At 41.4% G+C, this 17178-nt stretch overlaps 1 protein-coding gene and 1 pseudogene across 1 annotated transcript; both read left to right on the top strand.

Moving 5' to 3' along the window:
* Window positions 1-2437: 2437 nt before the first annotated feature.
* On the top strand, window positions 2438-4152 carry LOC121400638 (syncytin-2-like). The gene is made up of 2 exons (XM_041584134.1): window positions 2438-2896; window positions 3008-4152. Exons 1-2 carry the CDS (start codon window positions 2438-2440, stop codon window positions 3767-3769), a joined length of 1221 nt encoding a protein of 406 aa, XP_041440068.1. The 3' UTR covers window positions 3770-4152.
* An 8971-nt stretch (window positions 4153-13123) lies between these two features.
* Window positions 13124-14848, top strand: LOC121400637 (annotated as a pseudogene).
* Window positions 14849-17178: the final 2330 nt, after the last annotated feature.

The raw sequence follows: 17178 nt of genomic DNA, 5'->3' as shown, positions 1-17178 counted from the left end.
GGGGGGGGCAAGGAATTCTGTAAGCAACTGACAGACAAAATGCCCACTATGTATAGTGTTGTGTCCCCATTCCAGTTTATGACAGCGATCCAGGGCCCAGATGAGGACGCCTCGGTCTATTGGCAGAGGTTAAAACAAGGGGTAACAGATGCAGGGTTTGAGCCAGGTCCAGATGCCCCAGAGAACACCCAGTCAGTATCGCCCATCCATCTAATGTTAAAGGCTAAATTTCTGGCTGGATTGGTGCCTAAGCTAAGAGATAGGCTAATGGTTGCACGACCAGAGGCCCATTCTATGAGTTTCCACGCCCTTATGGCAACAATCCAGGCCATAGAACTGGACCTGCATGCCAGGAAAGAGGCCAAGTCAGTCAAAATCATGGCAGCTCTTGAGCTAATAGCCCAGGACCACCTTCCCTATACTAGGAAAAAGAAACTCACCAAACGTACTAATATAACTTGTTTTAATTGCTATCAAAAAGGACATTTAGCGCGCCACTGTCCAGAAAATGAGGACAAGAAAGAACAAAATTTTCCTAGTCCTTATAAAGTTGTTCCTGACCGGCCTCATGCACATAACCCAAACCCGGGGAAATCTTACCGTAGTACGGAGGGCCCCCCGGGAACCTACCATTTCATACCAGACCCTGAAACAGTTAAAACCTTCGGAGCTGCTACACAGTCCCATAGCTTCGCCCACTAGGGGAAAGGCAAACCGGTGTCGGCCCATTTCAATCTATTTCTTGAGGAATTGCCATATCCTCTGTCCTGCCTCATCGACACCGGCGCAGCCAGGACTGTTCTAAAAACACAAGATCTAAAAGGCAGGATTCCACTCTCTGGCAACACAACCCCCACCATTGGGCTTACAGGTCATCCAGTGACTCTTAGGGAGACGAAACCATTGTACTGCAGGTTAGGTCAACACACCAAAGCAGTCAGATCTCTATTAGTTTCAGATGATGTCCCTATCAACCTATTGGGAGCAGACATTCTGTTGGAGATTCAGGCCAACATCACTTATACCCCAGAGGGTGTTGTGGTAACTAGTGCACTCACAGACGAGTTGCTGTGTGCAGTGGTGGCAGTCCCGTATACTGGAGAACCTGGTACACATTTGTCCCTGGATGTACTAGCTGAGATAGACACTAAGGTTTGGGCAGTTGACAAATATGATGTTGGCTTGCTGCCAGTACCTCCAGCCACTATACGGATTGCCCCCGGTTGCGTGCTACCAAAATTGCCACAGTATCCTCTGAGTATAGCGCAGATGGACAGTCTCAAGATCCAGATTGATAGATATCTCCAAATCGAGGTCTTAACCCCAACACAATCACCCTGTAATACACCTTTATTTCCAGTGGCAAAAAAATCAGCCAAGGGTCAGGAAGTCACATACCGACTGGTCCATGATAACAAAATCATAGTCAGTGATGCCTCGTTAGTGCCTAATCCTCACACATTACTTGCGTCCATTCCTCCTAAAGCTTCGTACTTTAGTGTTATCAACTTGTCTAATGCCTTCTTTTCTGTTCCATTAGATCCACAGTGTCAATACATCTTTGCTTTTTCGTTCCAGGGTAGACAGCTGACATGGACCCGGTTACCACAGGGGTCCATGACTAGCCCATCGGAATATAGTTGCAAGCTAAAGGTGGAATTAGACCAGTGGGTGTCAGAGGATCCGGAGGTCGCACTGTTACAATATGTGGACGATCTATTCGTTTGTTGCCCGGACAAGGATTCATGCTATAGACACACTACATCGCTACTGAACCATCTGGCATCCACTGGGAATAAGGCTAGCAAGGAAAAATTGCAGTTTTGTAAGCAGAAGGTTATTTTTCTAGGCCTCTGTATCTCAAAAGGGACCCAACACCTGACAACACAACAGATACAGACTCTCAAAGACTTCACCCGACCTCGTAATGCCCGACAGTTGAGAGCCCTTCTAGGTCTGATCAATTACAGCAGAGATTGGATCCCTAATATTTCATTCAGAATGGGTCCTCTCTATACTTTCTGTGTTATTACAGAAAGTTGGTGACATAGTTTTAGATTCCCCTCTAACCTTTCTCATCCCACACTCTGTCCAAGAGATTCTCAACCAGGTCCAGACCAAACATCTTTCAGCAGCACGTCTGACCAAATCTGAAGTGACTCTCCTTACCCCTACTAACCTCACACTGAGACGATGTACAATTCTCAATCCCGCATCTCTTCTCCCGACCCATTCTGACTCGGAAGAAGAGGGGGGGACGAAGGGATTGTGACTGACTCTAACCCAACCATGACAGAACCAACAGACAATCACAACTGTCTTGAACTCATGGAACCCGAGACAGAAGCAGTACAACATCCACCTCCCTTAAGGTCGAGGAACGTGACGGGCGGATCCACGCCAGCCACTGCAAGAAGCTGCTGGACTATCAAGTGCAATGATCAGGTGCATTGTTTCTATATACACTTGTTGTTTAATGTATTTTGGATACTGTTATGAGGAGTCACATCCAAATTTACTGTTCAAGATGCATTTACAATTAGCAAAGACAGCAAATAGGTCCAACTGCTGGGTGTGCTCCAAACCCCCTCCGAGCCAGAGCATCCCGGCGATGGCGGCAGTACATGCCCTTTATGACATCAGGGTGGGCATGAGAAAATTTAGTCCTTCAGGTAGATCAGTGGAACGCCATCTGTCCATAGAATTTAATCAGACATTCTTAGATGGTAATGTCACCTATGGTCTTGATGTCAGCCCCGAGGCTTGTACTAGACTTAGCAGACCCGTGTGGGTATCCGGTCAATTAGGCCAGTCCGGGATTTGTTTTAATATCAGCTCTGGTTTTGGAGCCAAGTCCCTGGGGAGGACCGAATGCCCATCTGGGATAACCATCCAGATCGACCATAGAATCCCTGACAATAACAACCTAACCACCAGACATGATTATGTCTGCTGGGGGGGAGGGTGTGACATTCAGGAGGGTGCAGCAATCCCATTATCCATCCAGTTGTTGCGCAATGCCCGTAACCGTAACCCCAATGACCTTTGTGTCTCATTAACTGGGCCCTATTACTTTTTGTGCGGCCAGGCTGCCTATAGAGTCGTTCCCCCGAATACTAGAGGGTCATGCTCCTTAGTCAGGTTAGTCTCTGCCTCCTACATTGCCGACGGTCACAAGGACCTGATGGTGCAGAGGAGGGTAAGTGTGGGAAGAAGGACCAGGAGAGAGCTATTCTCTGCAGGGGACCATGCATGGGCATGGTTTCCGGCATGGACCGGATGGGGTATAGAACTTATGAAGCGGCTAAATAATTTTTCCATCATAATGGACGAGATGTTTAATGAGACAGTCGAAGCCATGAGAGAAATTTCTTCTGAACAACGACAGCTGAAGACCCTTATGCTTCAGGAGAAAATGGCTCTCGACTATCTTTTAGCATCAAAGGGGGGTTTCTGTGAGTTCATCGGGGAGGATTGCTGTACCTGGGTGGAAGATACTGGGGACAAGGTTCAGGCCCATCTTGACAAGGTGAAAGCGTTACAGGGACAAGCACGCGCTATTGCAGAGGAGGGTTGGAACCCCTTTAAAGGTTTAGGGGGCTTCGGTGATATGTTGTTTTCTATTGGATCATGGCTTAAAGAAGTTGGAGTGTATGTCCTGATGCTGCTCTGCTTTCTTTTCCTCCTCTATGTGACGGCGAGAATGACCTGTTGTTTGGTGAACCAAGTTGCAAAGAGCCGTGCAGAGGACCATGTGATGATTCCATAAAGAGCCATTGCCTGAAGCATTCGAAACCCTTTACCTCAGGAAGATCAGCACAGGAAGAACCACCACCTTTTTTTAACAAACTATGGACTGTCCCTAAAAGAACCGACTTCTTCCCTTCTTGGAGACTTTTTTTGGGCTGTTCTTCTCAAAGAAGACATAACCAGAAACCTTGTATGATGACATCACCTCCCTGAAGGCCAGTCTGGACCTCATGATCAAGATATAAAGAAGATCAAGAATATTAGGCCGGTTCTTCTTGTTAGTGCATTTGTAGTGTAGCATGTTCCCTTTTCTTTCTGTACCCTTTAGAAGCTTTGGTTGGAGTGATTGTAGCGTTAGGAAGCCGTTGCTGTGACGACATATGGTGAAAAAGGAGGGACTGACGTGGAAATTTCTCATATTTCGCCATATGGCCGCCACCGATGCGGGATAAGCGTCTTTACGACCGACCTTTGCACAGTCGCCCGATCTTTCCGATTCCCATCCGATTTGTGTTCATCAGGCATGACTGCAGCATGCCGGGTGTGGCGCCGGTTGGGATTGAGGAATACGGACCACTGAACAAAGGTGTACTTTTACAGTACAAGCCATGCTAAGATCACTCTGTCTGTGTATATGTATATTACCGGGGGAAGTGCCTTTTGTCTTGGTGTCTTTTGTTTGCCTAGGGAAGTCTACCTTTCCCCCCCCCCCTCTTCTATGGACATGTGTCTGTGTGCTGGTTCCACCAATTGATTTATAGCATAACATGCTCATTGATTGGATATATTGTAAGACCACCTTTTGTCTTAGTGTATAATAAACCACTGGCCATTGTAGAAGGAGGCAGAATACTGGACCCCAGCTAAGAACGACTGCTGTGACGTTATTTCCGGGGGATTGCGCAACATCACCACACGATACATCAAGGTTTCCGGATCGATTGTCCATTAAGGCAAAAGATCATTTAATTCTACTACAACAGATCTATTATACAGAAGTTATTCAGAAAGCTCTGAAATACAACAATGCTAATTTAGAAAAAAAACACTTATTTTTGATTGATTTGCTTTTTTTTGTAATAATAAGAAATTAACTGTAGCCATGTTGAGGTGATTAAGGTGTTGAGGAAATTAACTAAGCCATGTTGAGGTGAGTATCTTAGTATTTAAATATTTGTCATGTATAGGCCTTTTTATTGTTCAGATTTCATAAGGCTGAACACCAAACAGAAAGTTTAGACCCGAACAGGCCTTACAAAAACCGAACTGCTCGGGTCAAAACTGAACAGCTAGAGCCCAAGAGCCTTCTTTTATGGTCACCATGTTAACCACCACATAAATGCAAAATACACCTAGAGCATACTGAGCATGGTCCACTCTGCACAAGCTGTGATCACCACCCCGGGTGAGCAGAAAGGAGGACAGCTGGTAAATTTTGCATACCTATTTTATGTATTTTAAATAGGAGAGGGGGGGGGAGTTCAATATGGCTTTCCTTTCCCTATAAAGAGACAATATGGCTTTCCTTTCCCTATAAAGGCACATACATCAAGCTTTTGCCCATGTAAATCCTCTTTTAGGCATGCTAACCTATGTGTTTATTACAGACCCTATCCTCTGAATATGGTTATTTTTCTCAATAGAGGTATATAATACACAAAAGCCATGAATATCCTGTAAATTATATCCTTATAAACGGTGAGTTCTGATGTCATCAGTTATAAACGGTGAGTTCTGGTGTCATTTCTGTCACATGACTCACTGAAATTCGTGTATTATAATAAATAAAGTACCCCCAGTTGTAAAATATGAGGATATTAGAAGTTACCTTGGAGTTCCATGACCTGTATAAAAACACTCGACCTTCGGCCTCGTGTTTTTATATGGTCATGAAACTCCTCGGTAACTTATAATATCCTTATATTTTACAAAAGGGGGTACTTTATTCACTATATAATACACAAAGGCCATGAATATCTTGTAAATTATATCCTTATAAATGGTGAGTTCTGATGTCATCAGTTATAAACGGTGAGTTCTGATGTCATTTCTGTCACATGACTCATCAAAACCTGTGTATTATAATAAAGTACCCCCAGTTGCAAAATATGAGGATATTAGAAGTTACCTCCATGATGGTCATGAAACTCCTCGGTAACTTATAATATCCTTATATTTTACAAGAGGGGGTACTTTATTCACTATATAAACTAGTTTTTGGTACTCAAAGTTTCATCTATTACTACATTTGATCCTCTGAAAAGATGTCAAGAAATACTATTCTAGAAAATCTTCATAGTCATATTCTAGATGATCTTCGGGAAGGAAAAAAAGTACCTCGTCTCCTTTTAGAATGTAAGCTCTTCCTACGCAAATTGTCCCTATGTCTTCTGTACCTGAGTACCTCAGCAAACACACGCTCTTCTTCCTATGTTTGTTATGGTGCAAAAACTCACTAAGTACCTGCTGAACACTGTCCCAAGCTTCTTCCTGCCATGCTGTTGAACAGCACCCGGTTACGACTGTCAGAAGTTGTGCGGTCACAACGCAGGTCAAGACCACGACCTAAGCGGCCATTTTTCGTTCTGGCACATATGAGTACTATGCGGCGGAAACTGACACGTTATGACGTATGTACAAAGCTGGATTTCTCATTGGAACGTCATTATTTAATTTTCACCTTTAAAAATGTTACAAACGACTTTTAGGTACAAATGACACGGTCGTCAAAATAGTTTAAATTCAAATGCCAAAACGTAAAATGGCGGAAAGGGTCATAGTATTGGAGATCCTGTATGGTCTACCATAGTCAATGGACGACATTTCCTGACAAAATCCGCAGGAGTGTATTGAAGTTCATTATCGTTTTCATCTCCGTTTAATTATATCGCGTACAGTTTACGTAAAGGCCTTCAGAAACAAGAAATTTCTAAATGCATATGGAGTGGTGTGCGCATGCTCTGTGTGTTTATTCCATAATTTTGGTGACGTCGCTAGAATTACGCTCGAGTCCCAACCAATTAGGAGCTGGGAAGCCTGGCGTTGATGGTTTGATGCTGGGAGTAGTGTCACGGACCCTGGTAGAGCTTATAGGAGTAGGCGAGATGGGAAGCAGCAATATGACAGCGAGGTACGGGGCATAAGGGATGTTTTATTCACCCATGTGGTTTTTTTGTCTTGGTTCTACCGTTTACTAGTTTTGAAATGGTTGAAGTTCCCTGCAATTAGTTTAGGGGTCCTAGTCTGGTCGTCACTATTATCAGAGAGCTTGAGGCAGGGGTTCTCTGTCTGACAGTAGCAGTCACACAATTCCATATGATCCCAACTACTGTCATTTAACTCACTTTCATCTGCTAATGATCCAGTCCTGTTATCCAATTGTTTAGCATGGAATAAGGTGTTGACAATGGCAGATTTAGTAACCTATAGCAACTAGTCACATGTTTGCTTTAAAGGGCAACAGTCAGCCGAAATTGTATACCCCACCAGAGGTGTGGGCTAATTGAGCATGCGGGGGAAACCGTAGCTTTTTTTATTTGTCTGTTTGTTTTTTAAATTAGCCCCTGCTAATGCTAGGCCGCCCGCCTGCCCGGGATGGAACTCCTGATGTGGGCAGCAGGGTTGCCAGGTCTAATTTTCAAAAACAGCCAAAGTCAGCTACAAAACCAGCCTAAAACCAGCCCAAAACTAGCCAAGTGGCACTTCAAAAATAACACAATATGTGCCGTGAAAAAGTAAAAAAATAAATGAATATATATGAAAATATACCTTTTTCAAACTTTTCCATGAAGCAAAATGGGACAGATTCGCCCTTTGCCGGAGGGGGAGGGGTGAGGCGGTATAAGTCCCCATAAGGCCCTAATACATATACAATTTCAATAAATATTGGTAAAACCGGTCAACTAATATACATTTTGGTGGCCATCAGATTTTTGCCCTAGAATCGTCTGAAATTGAGGAAAGTCACCAGAAAATGCAAGAATGCTTAAGGGTAATGGGAGACTGGGGTACTGGATATTGTAGCCTTACATTAAACTTGGCAGTTGGCAAATTGTTAAACAAGAACTACATTACCCAACATGCATTGGGAGATGCATGCTTGGCACATTAGGGCAAGAAAAACTTTGGCTGTTTCCAAAGTACAAACCCTCCAAAGGCCCCAAATGTAGCCCCAAATCCGCACCTTGGCTAGTTTGTAATTTCAAAACCTGCCTGGGCTATAAATGAGTAGCCCAATTTGGCTGGAAAACTGCCAAACTGGCAACTGTGGTGGGCAGCCATGTTGGGGCATGTGCATAATCAGCATTCGCATGCACCAGAGTGATGGCTCTATTACCCTGCACCTCAGGTGGGGGAAAGAATTTGGGGTGACAGGTGCCCTTTAAGCAAGTGAATGCTAATGCTGATTGATTGCTATAGGTCGCTAGATCAATAGCAAGTTTTGTGCCTCTTATTACATTATTCTTTAGACTGCCAGTACCAAGCCTTCAGCTAAGCTAGAGTTAACTGACAATGCAGGTGGCATATTTAGGAGACATTACTCTGCAAATTGCTCTCCACGGTTGTTCTAGATTTTAACTCTGTCACCACAACATTAAAATAGTAAATTCATAAACAGAATAGCTTTAATTCTGTAACAGCTGTAAATGTTGCATGATTCCATTTCTGTAGAACAAATAGTTTTTTTCAGATTCTTTTCCTTGTTAGACGTTTTTTACATCTTACTGAGTTTGGTCAGTAGATGGCAGCACTTCACATCTGCAGCTGGAACAAACATTCCCTTGAACTTGACAGCATTGTCGCCAGGCTCATTCAAATCATTTAGTTTGTAATTATCCCATACTGTATAGTTTCCAGTGAACATTTGTTGCCCTATCTTTTTTAAAGTCTTAGCTCAAAGATTTAAATTTAGATTAAATACTGCTTATTTACATTATCTGTATAACCATCTTGGTCAAGGCAAGAGTAATTAAGTATTCATTTTTATATCCTATGAGCATGCCTGTGCTACACTAATAATTTCAATTTGGAATTTGCTGCCAATTTGTTTTCATTTTATAACTTGACTGGAGGGATATAACCAGCTCAAGAGATCCAACCATGGTCACCACAGTGCCCTCTAACCACTGACAGTGCAGAAACCCGTGCAGAAAATTCCAGCTGAATCTCTGGTTAAAGATGTGGCTAGGTTTCTCATGTATGGCCCACTTAAGACACAAAGAATAAAATCTGTGTTTATGAGTAGTGGCTGGTGCTTCCATCATCTATGTTACAACAGCATTGCACAATGGAACACACAAAATAGTAACACCCAGGGTCGGACTGGGGGGCCCGGGGCCCACCGGGACTGCTATCTAGGGCCCCTCTCCGGACCCCCTGTCACCCATCTGCGACGCGTGTGCATGTGCGCACGGAGCCAAAGGGCACGCATGCGCACACAGAGCCGCATGGAGTCACACATATGCGCAAGGAGCAGCATGGCGTGCATTTGCATCCGGGGCCGCGCTGTGCGGCGCCGCAGTTTTATTTTTTGTTTAGGTCCTTGAGATCAAGAGAGGGGGACTGGCCCGGCGGGGCCCATGAGGGCCGAGGCCCACCGGGTTTTTTCCCGGTGTCCCGCCGGGCCAGTCCGACACTGGTAACACCAAAAAAATAAAGTATTAAAGTAATGAAAATATAATGTACTGGTGCCCTGCACTGGTACAACTGGTGTGTTTGCTTCAGAAACTCTACAAAAGTTTATATTAATAGGCTGCTGTGTAGCCATAGGGGCAGCCATTCAAAGCTGAGAAAGGAGAAAGGCACAGGAAACCCAGCAGATAACAGATAAGCTCTGTAGTATTCATTGAAATCTTCAGAACTTATTTATCTATTTTGTATTCTGTGCTTGAATGGCTGTCTCCATGGCAAGTTCAAGTATAATGGTAAGAAGCAGGACAAATCCAGGGCAGTAACTATGACTGCAAAGTGCTTTTTATTGGGGAAAATTGCACCACAACATGTTTCGGGCTAGGCCCTTTATCAAGTGTCAGTTTGGGTTGTGGACACAGGACACCCTTTCAGGAGAATCCACCTACAATCGATAAGGGTGAGCTACAGTATATTCCTATTTGCTCGTTTGTCCCCATGGCAACACAGCAGCTGGTTCATATAAACTACAGCTGTGTTTCTAAAGCGAATACACAATTTTACCAGTTGAGGGAAAAACTAGATTATATTGTCATTCCTTTAAAGCACTTTATTTTTTTGGTGTTACTGTTCCTTTAATGAATACTTCTATTTTAACAGGTCTGGGATGACTGCTTTGAATCAGACCCAACCAGATTTTTATGGTTGTTTGGACAAAGATGAGAAGATCTTTCAGGCTCAAATGAGACAGATTCTTGAAAAGGTTTGTATGTTCTACTTGATCGGTTCCCAAAATGTGAGCCCAAGCCATGTCTGAGGAAACCATCTGACAATAGGTAGATACTTACACTTGATATCTGAACTATCCCCGTCAGATAGTGTTGACATCTGCCATTTGCAGCACATTTTCCAAATAAAATGAATGGGAAGCAACTGCGAATACGGAAACTAAACCTTACCGCGGCTGTAAGTTGGGTCCGTATCACCCGAACAGCATAATTTTCAGGGTTTGCCGGTTTGCGACAACTGCGCATGTGCGAAATTACACGGAAATTGACGATCTCTCGGTGCTAAAAGGCATTAATAAATTAGTGTAGAAAGAGACTTTCACCTTTTGATAACTTCTAATAGAAGAGTGAGAGTTAAACATCCATTTCCATGATAATAGGAAAAATAGGTATCAGAGTATGATTTAGACCCACACTTTAGAATGTAGTTATTCCGGTGGTATATTATACTCACAGACCCAGGAGTTATTTCAGCGTATCTCAAGATTAATAGCAAGTCGGACTAGCTTCCAGTATTTTTTCTCTCTTGTATACAATAAAGAGCGGCATGTGCAGAAGTGCTATTATAATTTTAATAAATAGTTAAAATACACTCACAAACGATTCTCCATATAATCGCCTTTCTAAAAACAATGAGGATCTCCGCGGCAGGTTTGGGACTTATTGGTATTTATATAAAAAGTAAAATGCAGTTTGTTGAACACAGAAGGACTTATACTGATAAATATAAATATTTATATATGTTATCCTTATATAACTTGTATACATATAATTTATACTTGTATGTATATATGTTATCCGGTTTATAGTTAAAAAAACAAAAGCGGTTTAACATTTTCTATAATGAAAAGATTACAGCTAAAATTCCACACTGCCAATAGATAAAATGTCCACTACTTCCCTGTAAAATGGCCTATATTTACCCTGTGTGCACAGGGTGGATAATGTATTTAGTTGTTTTATAGCAAAATAATAGAGTAGCAATTGTGCATTTGTGCTACAATTTGTTTAGCAATGTTAATTATTTTAGGGCACAAAACATGCACAAACAACTGTTCAACTAATAACCAATTACTGTGTTTGAAAAATGTTTTTATGTGTGTGGCATAATTTCCAGACCCTGCAGAGCATCACACAGCTTGCAGTACAGGCTTGCCACATATTTTTTAACAAATATATATTCACCTTCCAGTCACAGTATGTGTGCTTGTCTATATGTTTTCCTTCACAGGGTTCATCTTCTTTAAATCATCTTTCAGAAATGAGGCACAGGAAAACATGCTGCAAATGTGGATATTATTCTCCAGGCAAAAGAAGCTTTAATCCCTAAATCGTTTACTGTAAGTGTATATCTTAAACAACTTTTATATTACAGTTTGTGCTAAAGCGTGGTTCACCGTTTCCCAAAATGTTTATTTAGGGGCCGATTCATCAATAGTCGAATATCGAGGGTTAATTAACCCTCGATATTCGACTGGGAACTAAAATCGTTCGACTTCGAATATCGAAGTCAAACGATTTAGCGCTAATCCTACGTTCGATCGATCGAAGGATTTTTCGTTCGATCGAACGATTAAATCGTTCGAATCGAACGATTCGGACGATTTTAATCCAACGATCGAAGGAAAATCCTTCGATCAAAAAAAGGTTAGCAAGCCTATGGGGACCTTCCCCATAGGCTAACATTGACTTCGGTAGCTTTTAGCTGCCGAAGTAGGGGGTCGAAGTTTTTTTTAAAGGGCAAGTACTTCGACTATCGAATGGTCGAATAGTCGAACGATTTTTCGTTCGATTCGTTCGATTTCGTTCGAATTCGAACGAATTTAACCAATTCGATGGTCGAAGTACCAAAAAAATACTTCGAAATTCGAAGTATTTTTCATTCGAATCCTTCACTCGAGCTTAGTGAATCAGCCCCACTCTAGCCATGAACTTTTAGCTGGTGTCATGTAATGCATCCATTTGTTTAATGTCCAATTTTTATGTGCATCATGTCCACTAAAATTCTGGCTTTTTGGGACAGGAATCTCCTTCTTCTTATGTCTTATAATATACTGTTGTATGTTGCTATTTACAACTGTAAAAATGAACAGTGCTGTTTATACAAGCAGTGCTATGTAAATAAATGCATACATGTACATGCATTGACATTATCCTACAACCAGTTTCATAACTTTGTGTCCTAATTAATAAAAGTCTATTGCTTTTCAGCATAAATACAGATTCAACCTAAATATAATATATAAATATATAAGTGTAATGCACAGTAACTGAATATAATGAAGGCATTCTTTACATCTATAAACTAATACAACTTTTTTTTTTTTCTCCTTTTGGAAGGTGCAGTGCATAGTATAAAATTAATTTTCTTTTAAAGTCTTTTAAAGTCTCTCCAGTGAAATTTGTAAACAGGCTCAGGGTACTGTTTTCAGGCTCACATGTGTTCACTGTGCCTAATCTAATAGCCATAATAGCTTGCCTATCTATTTTCCATAGGGATGCACCGAATCAGCAGGATTCAGATTCGGGCAAATCCTTCTGCCCAGCTGAACCGAATCCTAATTTGCATATGTAAATTAGGGGCGGGGAGGGAAATCGTTTGACTTTTGGTCACAAAACATAAAGTAAATATATATTTCGCAAAGGATTCAGGGGTTCGGCCGAATCCAAAATAGTGGATTTGGTGCATTTTCCACTAATTTAACATTGATAGACTAAGATATATTTAATCTTTATTAGAAGCAAAAATCAGCCTATTGGGTTTATTTCATGTTTACATAATTTTCTTTTAGACTTAAGTTATGAAGATCTAAATTACAGATAGATCCATTATCTAGAAAACCCCAGGACCTGAGCATTCTGGATAACAGGTCCCATACCTGTACTTTCTTTGGAAATACTGTAAAGTGCAAGTAGTCAAGAGTATGCTGGTGGCACTTCACTACACTCACACTACAGTTTTGCAGTTCAGCAAGGTTTAGTACTTTAGGTGCTTACTAATGACTATCACTTGTGTTAAGTGCTTTATTTGAACTAATTGTGGATCACAACAAATGTTTTGGGTTTTTGTGTTTAGTCGGATAAAAGTTAAAAATGTTATTGTTTCTAGGCAATACTGCAGGCAATACAGCAGATATTTTTCAGCAATACATCAGTGCCAGAACTACACACTGTAATGCTTCTCCTTTAAAAGTATTTGAAACATGAAGAACCAGATGAGTATAACTTTGGAGCTGATGAAGATTCGGATTCCTCCGAACCTTGTAAGTCTGGCTGATTACTACCCAAGCAAGCAGCTGCAAACATAATTAAACACTACAGACGTCGCCATTGGTGTGCTTATAAAAACCTGATATCAAGAAAGTCAAGAATAGAATTTGCATATCAGATAATGCTAAACTGGTTCCAAGATTAAAACCCAAGGCATAGAAAACATTCCTAACTGAAACGAATAAACCTGTTTCTTGCCAAAATATTTTGAGGAATCTGGCATTATAGAATATAAAAAAGAAGAGTACATGATGGGCCTTTACTGTACATGTCACGCCAAGGTGTAAAGCCACATTTCCAATTTGAGAGCAAACGACAAACACCGTTTTACTTCCCAAAGAAAAGTGCATCCCAGACAAACTTCTAAAGCCAGAATTTAAAAGTGCCTCTGTCACCTAAATATGAACTTCCAAAACTTGTTCCTATGGATGACAAATCCAGAGAAGTGTTCCTTTGTTAACAATGGCACTCTTTTTTAACCTTCCCTGGCAAGAACCGGTGCATGTACGATGGTTCCTTTGAAACACTATATAGGAAACTGCATTCAGAGGGTTCCCATCAGAGGTCTTTAGCCCCAAATACACAATATCCTTATCAGATACAGTAAATGCTCTTATTAATTTACTAATACTAAATAAAGGTAAAAGGCCAGCAAGTGAAGATGTATTTTTCAAAGTTCAAGAGACACAGGAGTGCGAATTTTGTGCTTGACACTTCAAACCCAAAAATATATGCCTTACCTTCCCAGATGAGAATTGTTGAATCAGATTTATGGCATGGCAGTAGCTATCAAAGGTAAGTGAGTATTCTGAAAAAGTGGTACTATATAGAATGTATGACCTTTTTATATTTTGATTGGAAAAAATGTATGTACACCTGGAATATATGCCTCCTGAACAGAGAGTACTCTCTAAGGAGGGGAGTTGGCATTTGGGTCAGTGAGGACTACAGGTCTGATAATGCGTAGCTTCCTAAAGAAAAGCTTCAGGGGTGAGATGTTTCATGATATCCATGAACCATGAATAAATATATGTAAATAGTAAGGAAATTAAGCAAAAAGGATGGGATCCTTAGCATCAGAGAGGGGCCAGTTGGTTAAAGGCAGGAAAAAGGGGAGATTTGGAACTGTTATTTTTTTATCTGTATACCAACTGAGGAACCAGCTAATGTAGGATTCCTTTTAATAGGCTTAGGAGGGAAGTCAAAAGAGACTAGAACATGTGATGAAGCAAAAGACAAAAGCAGGTTAGAGTTACTGTTGGTTGAAAAAGGTGATATAAAAAATAGAAAATATTTATTAGGACATATTCAAACCTGACGTTTTTCGTTCCAAGGGTGTGCACTCATAGGCCTATTTTTTATATCATCTGGGCTCCTTTTTCAACCAACAGTAAGTCTATCCCTCTCTTGTCTTTTGCTTGATTACATTTAATTACATCGCCCTTGGACTGGGGGTCTGCCTGGGATTAGACCACTGTGAATGACTTGAAGAATGCTCTATGAGTAGAGGTACACACCACAACTAATCAGTTTATTTGTTTAGAACATGTGATGGTAACCAAAGGTCCCGGACCAGATAGTATTCATCCAAGGGTACAAAAAGAGATAACCTGTTTACGTACCGTATATACTCGAGTATAAGCTGACCCGAGTATAAACCGAGGTACCTAATTTTACCTACGAAAACTGGGAAAGCGTATTGGCTCGAGTATAAGCCTAGACACAACTACAGCCCTGTCTCCCAGCAGCCACATTCCGCTAAAGCGACCCCCTAGCGATCATCCGGACTTCTTTGCAAAGTTGATGGTGACAGAGAATTGCCAAATGGATTACTGTGTGCATTGTCCCACTGTCGCACTACCATGTGGAGAGGGTGCTGTGTGATATTGCCATCGCTGTTAATCTTTCGTATAACCAACAGAGGGCGCTGTGTGATATTACCACCACTGTTAATCCTTCATATAACCAACAGAGGGCGCTGTGTGATATTGCAGTCACTGTTATTCTTCCATATAACCAACAGAGGGCGCTGTGTGATATTGCAGTCACTGTTATTCTTTCATATAACCAACAGAGGGTGCTGTGTGATATTGCAGTCACTGTTATTATTTCATATAACCAACAGATGGCGCTGTGTGATATTGCAGTCACTGTTATTCTTTCATATAACTAACAGAGGGCGCTGTGTGATATTGCAGTCTCTCCCCAATCGAACTGTTGGTATAGGAATGATTAAAAGTGACTGCAATCTCAGCTACTGCCCACTGACTCGAGTATAAGCCGAGGTAGACTTTTTCAGCACATTTTGGATGCTGAAAAACTCGGCTTATGCTCGAGTATATACGGTAATCTTTCCCGGATTCCCTGAGGTCTTGTATGGTGTCTGGAGATTGGTGAAATGCTATTTCAGACTGAAATTATGAACCTATTGGCATCAGTGATAGAAAAAAGTAGCTTGGATTATATTTTTACAAACAAAACATCCAAGGCAACACGATCCAATGCGTTTCATCAATTGGCTTCTTCAGGGACATTTGAACACTGTCTTTTACATCCCTGTGGACCAGGGCCGGAACTAGGGGTGGGCAGAGTAGTCACGTGCCTAAGATGGGGGGGCGCCAGGCATGTACCACCTCTGTCACCTACCTCTAGTTGGGTTCCCTTCTCTGCCCGACTATCTGTGGTATTTTAGCATTTTTGCGCATGCGCAAGAACTCTAATCAGCGCATGCACACGCGAGCGGCAACTCACACATGCGCACGCGAGAGCGGTAATCCACCCATGCGCACGCGAGCGGCCATTTGCGCATGCGCACGCTATGCTGGCGCCGCGACTGTCTAGCTTGCCTACAGCGCCTGCCCCTGTGGACTCTATTTGTGGACATATTTGATATGCTATTTTGATCACCTAAAATTGTGATTTATTCGGCTTTTAATATATACATGGTGAGTTTATAAGAAGACACCTGTTGTGGCCCTGTAGTAATATGAGAAGCCTGGGTAAACTGTGAGACTTAAGTGGAAATGTTTGGTGTTGATAGGCACAAAAGTCTTATTGTGTTTCTAAGCATACTGAAAGCACTTTTTTGGGTAAAGATCACTTATTATATGAACTTTTTTAGTAATGGTGTTGTTGAAACTCACTGCACTTTTTTTTTTTTTTTTTGCACTATTTTTTGAAAACTAGATGAGTGAATGCACTATTTGTAATTTTGTAGAAGGTATAACTGCCAGTTCCCTCCCCCTTCTCACCCATCTCCATGCTTCGAGCGCTGGTCTGTCTTCTATTGCATTGATGTGATGCTTCTGGAGGAGAACTTCTTCAACTGGCTTAGGAGAAAAGAATCTTTTGTGGGACTCATCCTATTTTTATAAATTTTAAAGTTAATGTAAATTAATTGATTTATCTTAAGTTAAAAAAGAATTGCTACACAATCACAAAATCTAGCTAAACACTGTTAATGTGAACAGAATAGCCCATCAACTTACATTTATCTTAAAGGAGAACTAAACTCTTAAATATATAAATAAATATGGCTAAAATGCAATATTTTATATAGTGACCTCATTGGACCAGCCTAAAGTTTCAGCTTCTCAATAGCACCAATGATCCAGGACTTCAAACTTGCCACAGAGGGTCACCATCTTGGAAAGTATCTGTGACACTCTGTGTGAATCAACAGAATAAAGATATGGAGTTACTAGAGAATCTTTGGATTAATAGATCTTTGCTGCTAAAAGGA

Source organism: Xenopus laevis, chromosome 2S (assembly GCF_017654675.1).
Source record: "Xenopus laevis strain J_2021 chromosome 2S, Xenopus_laevis_v10.1, whole genome shotgun sequence".
Classification (NCBI taxonomy): Eukaryota; Metazoa; Chordata; class Amphibia; order Anura; family Pipidae; genus Xenopus; species Xenopus laevis.
This window is presented reverse-complemented; position numbering and strand designations above follow the sequence as displayed.